Consider the following 12,560-nt stretch of genomic DNA (forward strand, 5'->3'; position numbering starts at 1 on the left):
TTTAGGCGACCTGTGCAATCGCCTCAAGCTCCAGGCAACCATGTAGTCCAAATGAGTTGCAATTGGTTGTATGTATATAATTACAATGACCACTGGTTTATTTATTTGTTTACTTTTTGTAGAGATTGCTGTCCTGTTTATACTTCTGTGCTGAATTAGCAGACTGCTTTGTCAAGCTAAGTGTTTCCAGCGTTTGATGGTTTACGTTACCTGAGGATGGTGGACCCCTCTTGTTTGTAGTATTCTAATTTATTAAATAAAAATACAGATAATTGGTGTCCCAAGTATTCATACAACATTGCCATTCTAAAAAAATATCGCAGTGGTGGTGTATCGATCACTCCCCAGTATTAAGGGGCTTTTATAAATGAATGTAAACACAGTGGACTGAAATGTGAGAAATCAATCAAAGCATTTAAAATCAATCAATGAATCAGCCCAGTCACGCTTCCTTTCTATAAATCCTTTATTCAATATCTTTGTTTTCATTGTGTATACAATGGATTGGACACAAACTGTACAGTGCAGACAAACTCTGTTTGCATAAGATATATTTATACATATATATATATATATATTTATATATGTAAAGGTAACTGTACATTTACTGACAGACAGAGGAATCTCCTTTAAAGTTAGCACGAGCTACACTTTGCTTTTGGCTCATAGCCTGCATGGCTTGCACTGGGGAGATACAACCGGCTGTGGTTTTGTTATTCTTCATCTTAACTTTGCTTTTATGTGAGTTACATCTGTTCAACTTAGTAAGTGTATATACACGCTCTTGCTGTTTCAAGGCTATCAGTGGGAAAAGCCTGGGTAGTTTAGTCACTAATTGGCTCATAAAATATGTTTTATTTGATTTAAAAAAGTAAAAAGAAAATAACTAACTGCATGAAAAGAATGTAACTGCATGAAAAGCTGTTGTCTTTGTGACTTCAGAAAAAGCAGCACCAGCTGGGTGCCAGGTAACATAGAGATGATATATTCTGACTAAGAAAGGTGTTTTTTAGAGCCTGGCCTCTGAGTATACTCACACACCACAATCCAGCCACTGAGTGAGGAAGAAAATCTTCTGAGTCAATTCTGGCTTTGCTATTTTCGAGTCACAGAAGATTACTGTGTTTTAGGAATAGGGGGAACAGTTTAACTAAAACAACCTAATCTCTAATCTGCCATCGCTATTAAAAGCAAAGGCACTCATTCAACAATCTTATTTTCATGTCACAACTGTAACATTTCTTACTCTCAGGCATTGAATTAAATATTGATGGCCTGCTTAAAGTATTAAGACTAAGACTTGCATTAGTGTAACAATATTAGTGAAATTGCAATGATGGATAGTGTTTAAAAAAAACAAAACAATATTTCTTTGTGAGTCGTCTCTAATGCCACTGGAAACTGATCCTATAATACTTAATAAATGACCAGTGCTAACCGACGGCAGGGATGAGCCAGAGGCAATGCTTCACCGGTGCTACGCTGTAAATGTTTGTTTTGTTTCGAGAGCACATTTCCTATATAACCACATGCATTAGCCCCCATCGTCTTTCCTCTTTTGAAAACCATGCAACAGGTGGAGAAACTGTCCAAACAGAGAGAGTGAGAAAGACTGGGGAGGGTGGAGGAGGACCAGGAATTGGGGGGGGTGGTTGTGGAGGGATAAGTTCTCTGGCTGCATGATTACAAGACGAGCAGAGAGCGAAAGCTAGCATAGTTACAGTGAACAGAAGATTGGGGATCAAAGGATAATTGAAAAGTAAAATAGGATGAGGAGTGACTATCTGCTGCGTGTGTGGGATGAGAGTGTTCAGAGAAAGAAACAGCTGGGAGGAGAGCGCGTTTACTGTCTCGTTACAGATTCAGATGTAATAAGGCAGTCTTTTGTAAGAGGAATAAAGTAGAACAGAAAAAAAGAAACCTGAGGGAGACAGGCTACATCAGGAGTACAGTGCTAGCCATTACATGTTCCTGTGTCTCTAAAGTGCACCTGCACCGCAGTGGTCGAGTCACAAAAGCATTTTTTTCTTTTTTGCCCTGCTATGTCTCGTCTTGTTTTGTTTTTTTCCAGAAGCTACAGTTCACAGAGGACAAAGTAAGATGGCTACATGTGTACCTGCCACAAGAACACGAGCGGTACTGGTACGTGGAAATTAAAAATGACCCGGGCTGTCGCGATTGCTCGCTTCTAATTAAATCAGATACTCTCTTCCTGTGCTGAGACGCCTGCTAGACGTTTCGTGACTGTAGCCCCGCTACACGGCTACCCACCCGGTGGAGAGGAATCTCTCACTGAGAAGCTGACAGTAATTGTGCCTTCGTTGTTTGAACCAGGAGCTGTGATTACCAGCCTGGAAACACTATTGAAGCTCTATATTTGGTCAGTAGCCAGGAAACCGGGCCATTTTTCGGTGGCCTCAGCCATCATTAATTCTTGAGCATGTCCCGTAGATCTTTAATAGCTGCTTTCACAGGATGGGACCCCTGCTGGTAACCTAACAAGCTCTCTGAATAGAGGAAGGTTCGGTTCCCTCTCTAAGTCGATCTTTTTCCCCTCTGCCAGCAGCGAAGCGCAAATTAGTCGCTTGACAATAATTCAATGAAAAGCAGCTGCTGTCCTGGAGCCTTGTTACCAGTTGTATCTCCTAATGGTTGTTAAGTACAAAAACATCGTCCTCTATAGCGCCATTAAAAAGGTTCTGCTTTGACACAGGCAACACCGGACACATTAAGAAATAAAAAAGGGAGTTCACAGACCTGATTGTCAGGGTTTATTTTTATTCTTTTTTTAAACCTTTTTTTTTTTATTACTAACCCCTAGTGTGACACGACGAGTAGTTAATAAACGATACATCCACGTTTCTTCGATGTGAGACGAGCACAACACCAGTCAAAGACGTCTTCCTTATCAACAATATCCAAAGTAACGTCAGGCAGAGCAGAGCTGGAATCAAACCACTCTGAGAATTTGGGGAAATCTTCAGTAAACCTTGGCGAATTCCAGGAGGGCTGAGGGTTTAACACAAATCTACAGCCGCCCTGCAAGCTCACAGCTCTCTTAGCTGGAGATGAATGAGAGGCACTCATTTAGCTAGCTATATATATATATATATATATATAATGTATATATATTTTTTACCTCATAACCTGCACATGTACTTGCAGATTTTCAGTATCAAGATTACAGTTTGAAACACGACATGACAAAGAAACATCTCTCTCTTTTTTCATTTGGCTCAATAAGACTTCTTTTTTTTTAACTAATGTTTTTCTTTCAAAACAGCATTTAAGGGCTGAGAAATTACACCTGCATCACCACATAGACTGGATAAGTTTATGTAACGCTGGTCAGCCACACATACTGGAACATGAAGGCAACAGCTAATGAGATCAGGGAAGGAGAGAAAAAACGTGGCGTATGTGAGGAAAGAAAAATCTGAAAATTAGAAACACTGTGAGCTGTCTAGTGTTTTTCACAGTCTCTTCAGTCACAGAGGGGATCTTCTGCACAACGCAGCGAGACGACTTTTACACCAGCTCTGCGTTTCGTCCGCTATGGCGACACATACCTGTTGCTGAGGCCGCAGATTCGGGGCCAGCGCTCGTTTGATGTAGGTATTGAGCTTGGTTCGTGTCGGCAGGCTGCTGAACAGTGGTTCAGTCGCGTGATTAACGTGCAAAGCGCTTGTTCCCCCCAAAAAACTGGGACTCAACGCAACAGGGAGAGAGAGCACAGTGTCTGTTTTCATTGATTAAAAGCAGACGCACTGCAATCCTGAGCCTCGCAGAAGATATTCATTTGCATGCCTCATTGTCACTGAACGCTAATTTGAAGTGTTGGATCTCAGCGATGTGACCAACTACTTAGTGTAACTTCTCGAGGAGTTAATTGGCATCTAGTGTTGCCGTCACAAGAAAGACGAGTAAACAGAAAGGCTGGCAGCCTGAACAGGATTCAGGCCCAGAACAGACTGGCGCCATGTTGACAGTCACAGTGAGAGGGCGAAGCGGGGGAATCTATTTGGTTTGATCTCTTTGATTTTCTACCTTGTACTGTCGTTCTCGAGTGTTTCGATTTTTACAACCGCTTTATTCAACGCTGGGATTGATGCATGCTGTTTGGTGGGGGGTTTTATTGTCTTCTAAAGAAACTACCTTTTTTCCCACACTTTAAGTAAACTACACAGATTTCTGAAGGCCATTGCGCAGGCTGATTTAAAGCCACTGTGTGTAAATGTAACAGCCAAAAACAAACATTTCTCCTGCCTGATTATGCAGCGCTGATAGGCAGTTTGCTCGGATTTTCACACATCCAGCGTTGACACACAGATCTGCAACCAGAGGTGGAAGGTAAACACATGCTGCATATTTTAATAGACTTAAAGGGAACCGATCATGCTTTTCCTTATAATCTGTTATATTCAAATGCTGTTACAGTGGAGTATGTTCACATCGAACACGGTCGGAGCTTCAAATAAATAAGTTAGTGTACGCAGGAGTCAAAAACTCAGGCGCACAGCTCTGGAACCAGTAAACGAGGGGCAGCCAATCAGAAGGAAGTTGGCTTAAAGGAGGAGCTAAAACAACTGCCTTCAGACACTGGATTAACTAAAGGGCAGCAAATAAGCATTATTTTGAACAGTATTTCATGCAAAGCTAAAAAAAATAAAGCTGGAAATAACCTTAACTTTAAACATTTCAGAGAAAAATCTTCTTCTCCTTATTCCACCACATTTATTTGGAATCTGTTAGCTCTCGGATAACGAGTTTACATTACAAAGATTACACTATAAGCCTTATAAAACATATCGTAGGCTAAATTACTTGTGAGGTTTTTTTCTTACTTTTAATTATAAGTGCCTCGTTTTAGCTTCGTTCGTGTAATTACTGTCGGCCCGACATTTCACAAACATCATCTTCTTTCCCAGCCCATTCATCACACAGCCCAGAGTTATTTTGTGGCTCTTGATGTTTAAAAACCAATAAACTTCTGGACTCAGCCACAATGGCACTTAAACATTGAGGCAGAGGTAACTAGTGACTAATATGAATTTCAGGGCCATTTTTTTTTTTTGATAACAAGAATTTTTATTTTATGATGACTGAACCTTTTGCAACCTTGAAGTCCTTGTACTTGGACCAGACACAATCTGTTATGAAACTAAAGCTGGCACACTGAAGAGGACCCGCTAATGCTATTATGACTAAAACTCAAGTGGCTGATTTGTTGTGCCTAATTTCTGTTTGTGTGAGTTGAGAGGTTTTAAAATGTGTTTAATAACTCTAAATAATTGTTTACTGACTCACTGTTATAATTCTACAGTTTAGGTTATTTTTTTAAAATCACAATGAAAAAAGATAATAAAGAAAACCCTGAACGAGTTCATTATAACGCAGAGCCTCATATTCACCCTTTGATGGCAGAAGTCTGTCACTTGGGCTTAAGCGGACCCTTGCAGTATACTTAGCTGATAGTACACTTGTATCATTGTTTATAATTTGTGTTTAGCAATTTTTTTCATTGAACCAACTTCACAGTGCGTTTTTGTTAAATTCTCGGAAGAATCTAAATGTTCGACTAATGCAAAAGACCCTTGGCAATACCAAAGCCAGTATAAAAGACGGACTTAGCTACTGTTACGTCCCCCAATGCTCAGTAAAGTCTTGCTTTAAAGCCTCAAGCTGAATGTTTTTACCGTCACTGCATCTTGGTGACAACAAGGCGCAGATCTGGCTGTTGTTTACTGGATCAGTTGCTCACTGGCTAGTGACTTGGCAATCACCAGCTGTTAGCCAATGAGCTGATCAGGGTAATCATCCTAACTCTAGAAATGACCATAATTGACAAAATGGAAAATGGTGTTTTATTTAGCGTGACCTGAAAGCACATAAAGTCATCAGGTAAGTGTTTACAGGGGTCACAGACCAAGAAAGCCAGGGCCTGTTTTCCTGTAGATTTCTATACAGCCAGAAGTCGTTTTGCAACCAGACGAGTTGCCCCCTGCTGGCCATTAAAAAGAGTACAGGTTTCTAAGGCACTTCTGCGTTTGCTTCGTTTTTCAGACCCAGAAGCTACATCCATAATTTTTACTGGCTTTTGGCAACACTTCCTGATCTAGACCTGGCCTTGGTTCCGACACACCGGGGTAGTCAAGCATGAGATGTTCAAGTTCTACACACAGTGGCTTTAACATCAGTTACCCTGTTCAGTATTCCTAATTCCTGCTTTTGTTTTCAAGTACATGGGAAGGCAATTGAAAAATAAAATAAAAATAAAAGTTCTACCAGGCTTATAGCGCCATCCGACCAGTCTAGAATATCTGCTACTCTATGTAAACACTGACTGCTACCATGCTGCTTAGACACCAGCATGCCTCCAATACTCTCTGTGCTGCTACAAACAAGGAATTTGTGTAAATCGTTCTCCTTTCAATACTCAGCTACATGCTGATTTGAGCAACTCGATGCCTAAACTCTTCATTTATCAGCCGACCTCCTCCTCTCCTGAGCTGCACTTATGTCAGCGATGTGGAAATCATAGCATTTGTAAAGGAACCAAAACAACAGAAAGGGGTGGGGGTGTAAGACACAGAGGTAGAAACTCAAATCCGATTTACGTCTGTACAGCAGTGTAGCTCAAAAATCACTAGTGCTTTGTTTGTTTAGAATAATAACTGAGAAACAGAGAGTAAAAGAATACTGAGAAGTCAAACATGCTTTAAGTTATGTGGTCATAAATGACAAGTCTCTCTTTATTATGTGATCAAAAGTAGGGACAGGTGAACCGGTGCGTTTACCTTGTATTTAGTGCATTCGGCAATTTCCAAGCACATGTCCCTGTGTGCTTAGTACAGAATGTCCTGTGCCAAATCTTAATTGATCGATGACTAAGCGTCCTCTGAATCATCAGTGTTTGGTTTAAGGTGTTCTCTTCGCCCAATGTTTGCTGATGCTTTTAATCTGTTCCTTATTTACTCAAAGATCGAACCCGAACGCGTGGTCGATTTCTGTGGGGAGGCTGCGCTGCGTGCATGTGTGTCTGTGGCCACCAGCAAGCAAGCGAACCAGGCAAAGGAAAAAACAGAAAAGGAAAAAGAGGGTGCGGGGACGACGACAGCCTCATTCTTACAGATTGTCACAGAAAAATACCGATGAGGACGTCATTTTTTTCAGATTTCTGTTTGTTTTGTTTAGATTGTAAGTCCTGCTTTCTGCCATACGATGAGGACATGCTACTGTCCTCGTTCAGAAATATCAGTCAGACATCAGCCTGATTTTACTGTCTTCCTTCTCCCCTTTTCCCCCCGCCGTCAACTGCAGCGTGGTCTCTACGGGCCCCCCTGGTGAGGCTGGACGTGTGGTCCCACTGTTGTTCGTTTTGTTACCTTTTTTGTTGCAGTTTTTGTTTTTTTGGAGAGCGCAGCAGTGGGGGTGGGGGCGAGTTTGTGGCTTCTCCTGGCCTCCCGTCAGCCAGGCGAGGTGAAAACAGGGAGCGGGGTTATGTCGCCTCCTTGTCGGGTTTGTTGACTGGTTTGCCGCCATTCATGACTACCGGTTCAGTGGTTGTGCTTTTGGATGGCGGGCACCCGACCAGTTTAGGAACTGCCTCTCCTACATCGTGTAACGAAGGCTCTCGGTACATTGCAACTGCAGGGGAGGAGCAAAGGAAAAGCAGAAGGACAGCGTGAAGAGAGACAGAGGATATATGTCTATGTATACATATATAAAGTGAAAATAAAAAGCCCAGTTTGTTACCTTCTATGGGTTTAGGCAGGAAATGTGCTGCTGGTTTGGTCTTTTTGACCCTGTTGCCCTTCATGACCTGTCCCTCTTTATTGAGGCCAAGAAACCAGGCCCGACCCGACTCTTTCTGCCTGTAGAGCATCGAGCTGTAGATAACATAGTAGTTCTCGAACACCGACTCCTTAAACTTGCACTCCGCCGTGAACAGTTCCTGAGGGAGACAGAGACATAAGAAAATATCGATCACATTACTTTACCACAGTTTGTGAGCCACGTTTTCTTTCACAGTGCTGAACTCATGAAATATTTATGTTTTCTACACTATTAAACCAAATTCTGAACTGAAATGGTATCAGAATAAAATAAACGAACTGACGAAATAGCTGCACACATAGTATATGTATGCATCACTGTTACAGAAAACTTAATTTACAGTGGTGTTATATTTGCTTTCGGTTTAAAAGGGAAAAAGAAAAAGTTTTTAATGAGAGTCTACCGAGATGTCTCTGTGTATATAGTTGTGAATGTGGGCAAATGTGAAAACTTTAGAGCAGTAAATTCCAATAAAATTGCAATAAATGTTATACTGCCTGCATTTCTATGGTTTAACTGTCTTGTTCTCTCATTTCAAGCTTAATACGGTTTTCTATTATGTGTGCTTTATGTATAGATACTACTTTGCACTGTATATTTGCTGCTATTGTCTGCGTGAGACTTTAATAAAGTTTATTACCTGTAAAGTCTCACTTCCTCACAAATTGTCCCTTTTCGACTTATTGCTTATGCTTGATCTGGCGTTATTTTCTTGCAACAGATTCTGTAGGAAAAAAAAGGAACAACCAAAGAAAGAAAAACCCGATATTGACCAGCCGCAGACAAAGAGTAGACGCACAGCACCGCCTGAATGATGTACTGCTCTAACCCGTGTCATTCTCGTTCTCCCCTGACGCTCTGGCTATGTGCACCGACAGCAAACTAAACAGATAAAAAGAAAAAGCAGATAGATTCCGGTGACACAAAGCCCCAAAGATCTCACCTCCCCACCCACATCAGCTCTGCTGTTATGTGTCAAAACTCTTTTCCATGGATGCGGGCGCCTCCAGCGGAGCATATTTCAGCCTAGAGACAAGGTGTTATTCTTACGGGGAGAAAAATCGTCTCTCCCCGGTGTGCGCTTGCACTGCCGAGTACGAATAAAAGCCAGGCTGGGATGAAACGTTACTCTTTTCTGGGGGTTTTCAGACTCAATTCAATTCAGTTTTATTTTTATAGCACCAAATCACAACAGCAATCGCCTCAAGACGCTTTATATTGCAAGGTACAATAATACAGAGAAAAACCCAACCATCAGATGACCCCTATGAGCAAACACTTGGCAACAGTGGGAAGGAAAAACTCCCTTTTTCACAGCTATAAACCTCCGGCACAACCTGGCTCAGGGAGGGGCGGGGCCATCTGCTGTTACCTATTGGGGGTGAATGGACGGAGGTATGACAAAAACACTAAAAAGACTCATAGAATAATTGCAGATGACATATCAGGAGGCTCTGCTTGTTGAACCAAAGTGCTATATATTTGTTATCAACTCTGAAATTCAGTCCTTCAAATAATAGTTTGGCTTACTTGGTTTATTTTCTTTTACTCCCATTTAAACCAGGCAGGAAAAAAGCCACACATAAAAGATTTGCCTTTTTAAAGTCTTCATCCCACTGTATTTGAACATTTAGCCATCACAAAATTAATGCACCACAACAAATAAAACTGGTAACAATGTCTTCATATACAACTTCAGATACAACAATTTTAGTGATGTATAATTTCTACTTGGATCTTTTACTTGATATTCTAACATGTTTATCATAATAACATAACATTTATGACCCTCACATTTTTATGAACCTCATTAATTAAAACTCATACATGCAAATTAATATTTATTTATTTATTTAGATTTTTGAATTTGTCAGAAGGCTCAATAAAAACTCCATTTTCAGAAAATATGAATTTTCAGGCGATTATCTCTTGGCTCAGGCTTTAAAAGGATCATATATCCTGTGAAATGCATATTCTTGATTCTTTTTTCTTTACCCATAATCTCATAGCTCTCTGTTTTAACCTGGACTTTATTTATTATATTTATTTATTTTAGTTGTACACCGTGGGTCAGGGAGAAACCACTGTGTATGTCCTGTACATACTACAGAACTGATTTTGATATCATAGCTGATATAAAAGCAATATGTTTCTTGCATTTATTTCTTCATTCCCTTATTTTTGCTTTATTAGAGGATTAGCAACACAAGTACTTTTCTTCTTTGTTGTATTATGTAGTTTGTAAAATATGTATATGACAGTGGAACGACTCGCCTTTGGCAAATCAAATCTATGTTTGGGGTAGAAATAAAAGTAATATCAAACCAAACCAGCATGAAATCATTTATGGAGAGCGCGCTTTCCCCTTAGGGCTGCATTTAATGATTAATCTCATTATCAGTCCATTTTTGATTAAAACTGTAGGGTTAACAGGAATGGGAGAACATTTTGCATTTTCTCGTGATAAATTAATAGAATAATACAACGGCTGTTCTTTAATCTGCTGTTTTTTAAAGCCGATCAGTTAATTGAATAATGGTTGGGAGTTTCTATAGTTCTGAGGTTCAAATGCGGAAGAAGCAAAGAAGAAGCTCCCAAAACGGTATTCACTTTATCTGTTATGTCCTTTTACTCTGTGAATAAGATTAAACTTCGATAGCCCTTGTGGGGAAATTAGAGTGATTTTCAGTCATTATATCAAAGCATGAGAGATGATTAGAAAACCAAGATTGCATATTAATATACATACCGAGACAGGGAGATGACTTGTGTCTGTGTGGCTGGAAATGGAGTGACTGAGGGTCTAAAAACCAAAACAGTGAGCTAAAGGAGGCTGAAAAGCTTTGGTGAAATTCTTCTGATTATGTGAGGAGCTTTTTTCATGGTCAGCAGCCCACTGTCTATATATATGTAGAATATATATTGATATATATTGACGACGATAGCTCTAACTACCTCTATTTTACTGTAAAATTTTAATCCAAGCATTCATTTTGATTCCTCCTCGTTCAACAAGAGCACTCCTGTCTTAATCAAGCACAGATATCAATCACGCAATAATTTACAAAACGGTGCTGGAGTAATAATTTAATAAAACTAATACTAAGGCGTTAATAAACTGCACCTCGTTTGGCTGCAAAGGCTCCTGCAAACCCAAACAATCACCCCGGAGGTCCCCAGACCCCAGATTAGGAAGTGTTTGTCTAGACTGTCTCTTATTGGTTGTTGTGGGCCTTTTGCCAGAGCCACAGACACATTGTCATTCAGCTCAGGTCTGTCGGTCCGAGTCTCATAGCAACATGAGGAAGAGTGGCGACACGGTAGCCGTGGCAACCAACCAGCGCTGAGAGGGAGGGGTCAGCGGGTGGGTGGGTGGGTGTATGTCTGTGTGTGTCTGAGGGGAGGGCTGCACTAGCGAGAGAGAAACACTTGCATTGGTAATTTAACACAGTAACAATATGATGCATTTGGTGCTCTGCAACATCCACTCACGCTAACATAGGAAGACATTTAAAGTGATATGGTTTTAAAGGTACGGCGGGGAGATGCCGCCAATGCAAAACACACACTTGTGGCTCTAGGGGATGAATGGAGGGAGATGCAGGAGGGCTTGCTGGGATGTGAAATGTGACTACATGATTGGCTGGTGACGAAACAAGGCAGATTATAATGAATGAATGCTCTATTTATTGGCAATCTCAGTGACACCCCTTCAGCACACAAACACAGCGCAGCAAATCAGATGCCTTCCTTTTAAATAAAGAGCATCTCCACAGAGCTGACTATTTGTGATTCTTGCAAAACACCAGCTTAATAATATATATATGTAGTCTTGACCTGCACCCTGTATTCATTATTCATTTGTTAAGTAGGGTGATCTTTGCCGGGGCGTGCAAGGAGCGGTGCCAGACACTTATTAATGTCGGTCAGTAAGGTCATACATCATTTAATGCTGCTTTTAAAATAAAAGATCCTTGACGTCTGATGGTCTGCAGCAGCAATATTTGGTCCAGTATGATTTCAGAAGACAAAAAAAGAAAAGAAGTGAAGTAGAAGGAAGACTTCATATGAAAATCTCACAGCCTTACAGGTGAGTCATGTTAACAGCGCGGCCCGCCTCGAACGTGCTTCTGTCGTCATTTCTAAACAGCTATGTTCACGGGCTGCCCGCAGAAAGAAAGACAGGGAGAAAGAATGAATGGAAGGGTGGGGTGGGGTGGGGTGGAGGGGAGGTTGGAAATTGGGACATGAAGAAGAGGGGAGAGAGAATAAATCACCAAGTGAGGAGGACGACGCCTCCTGATTGGAAAAACAGCAGGGGATTCTCTCTCTTTTACTCTCGCTCCCTTTTCTTATCTTTGTATTTCTCCCATCGCTCTCCTTTTTTTTTTAACGCTGTCATTTCTCTGCGCTCTGCAGAGATTTAGAGAAAGTGCGCACACACACACACACACTGCACACACACTGCACACATGCATGCACACTGTTATCTTTTTTGAATAGCACGCACACACACGCATGCTAGACAGAACAGACGCCGCTTTTCAGGCCAGCCATAATCAGAGAGAGAAGAGCCCATTAACATGTTAAACATGCTGCTCAAAAACAGACTAAATTGATACAGGCAGCACTTTGTCCCTCATCCATTAAAGGCCTAAAAAATAAGGAATTCAAAATCAGACCGAGAGAGAGAGAGAGAGAAGCAGTCTAAAGTCTTGGCTCAG

The 12,560-nt window shown here is 41.0% G+C and overlaps 1 protein-coding gene across 3 annotated transcripts in view; it reads right to left on the reverse strand.

Moving 5' to 3' along the window:
- Positions 1 to 602: 602 nt before the first annotated feature.
- LOC102201222 (fibroblast growth factor 14-like) overlaps positions 603 to 12,560 on the reverse strand; it is a 74,009-nt gene continuing 62,051 nt past the window's right edge. For all 3 annotated transcript variants that reach the window (XM_005730873.1, XM_005730875.1, XM_005730874.1), the window contains exons 4-5: positions 7,756 to 7,954; positions 603 to 7,647 (exon numbers count right to left, since the gene is read on the reverse strand). In XM_005730873.1, the coding sequence (XP_005730930.1) occupies positions 7,499 to 7,647; positions 7,756 to 7,954 (348 nt within the window). In that variant the 3' untranslated portion in view covers positions 603 to 7,498. The remainder of the gene's footprint in view (positions 7,648 to 7,755; positions 7,955 to 12,560) is intronic.

The sequence above is a fragment of the Pundamilia nyererei genome, unplaced genomic scaffold, assembly GCF_000239375.1.
Source record: "Pundamilia nyererei isolate P.nyererei 1_Seehausen unplaced genomic scaffold, PunNye1.0 scaffold00040, whole genome shotgun sequence".
Classification (NCBI taxonomy): domain Eukaryota; kingdom Metazoa; phylum Chordata; class Actinopteri; order Cichliformes; family Cichlidae; genus Pundamilia; species Pundamilia nyererei.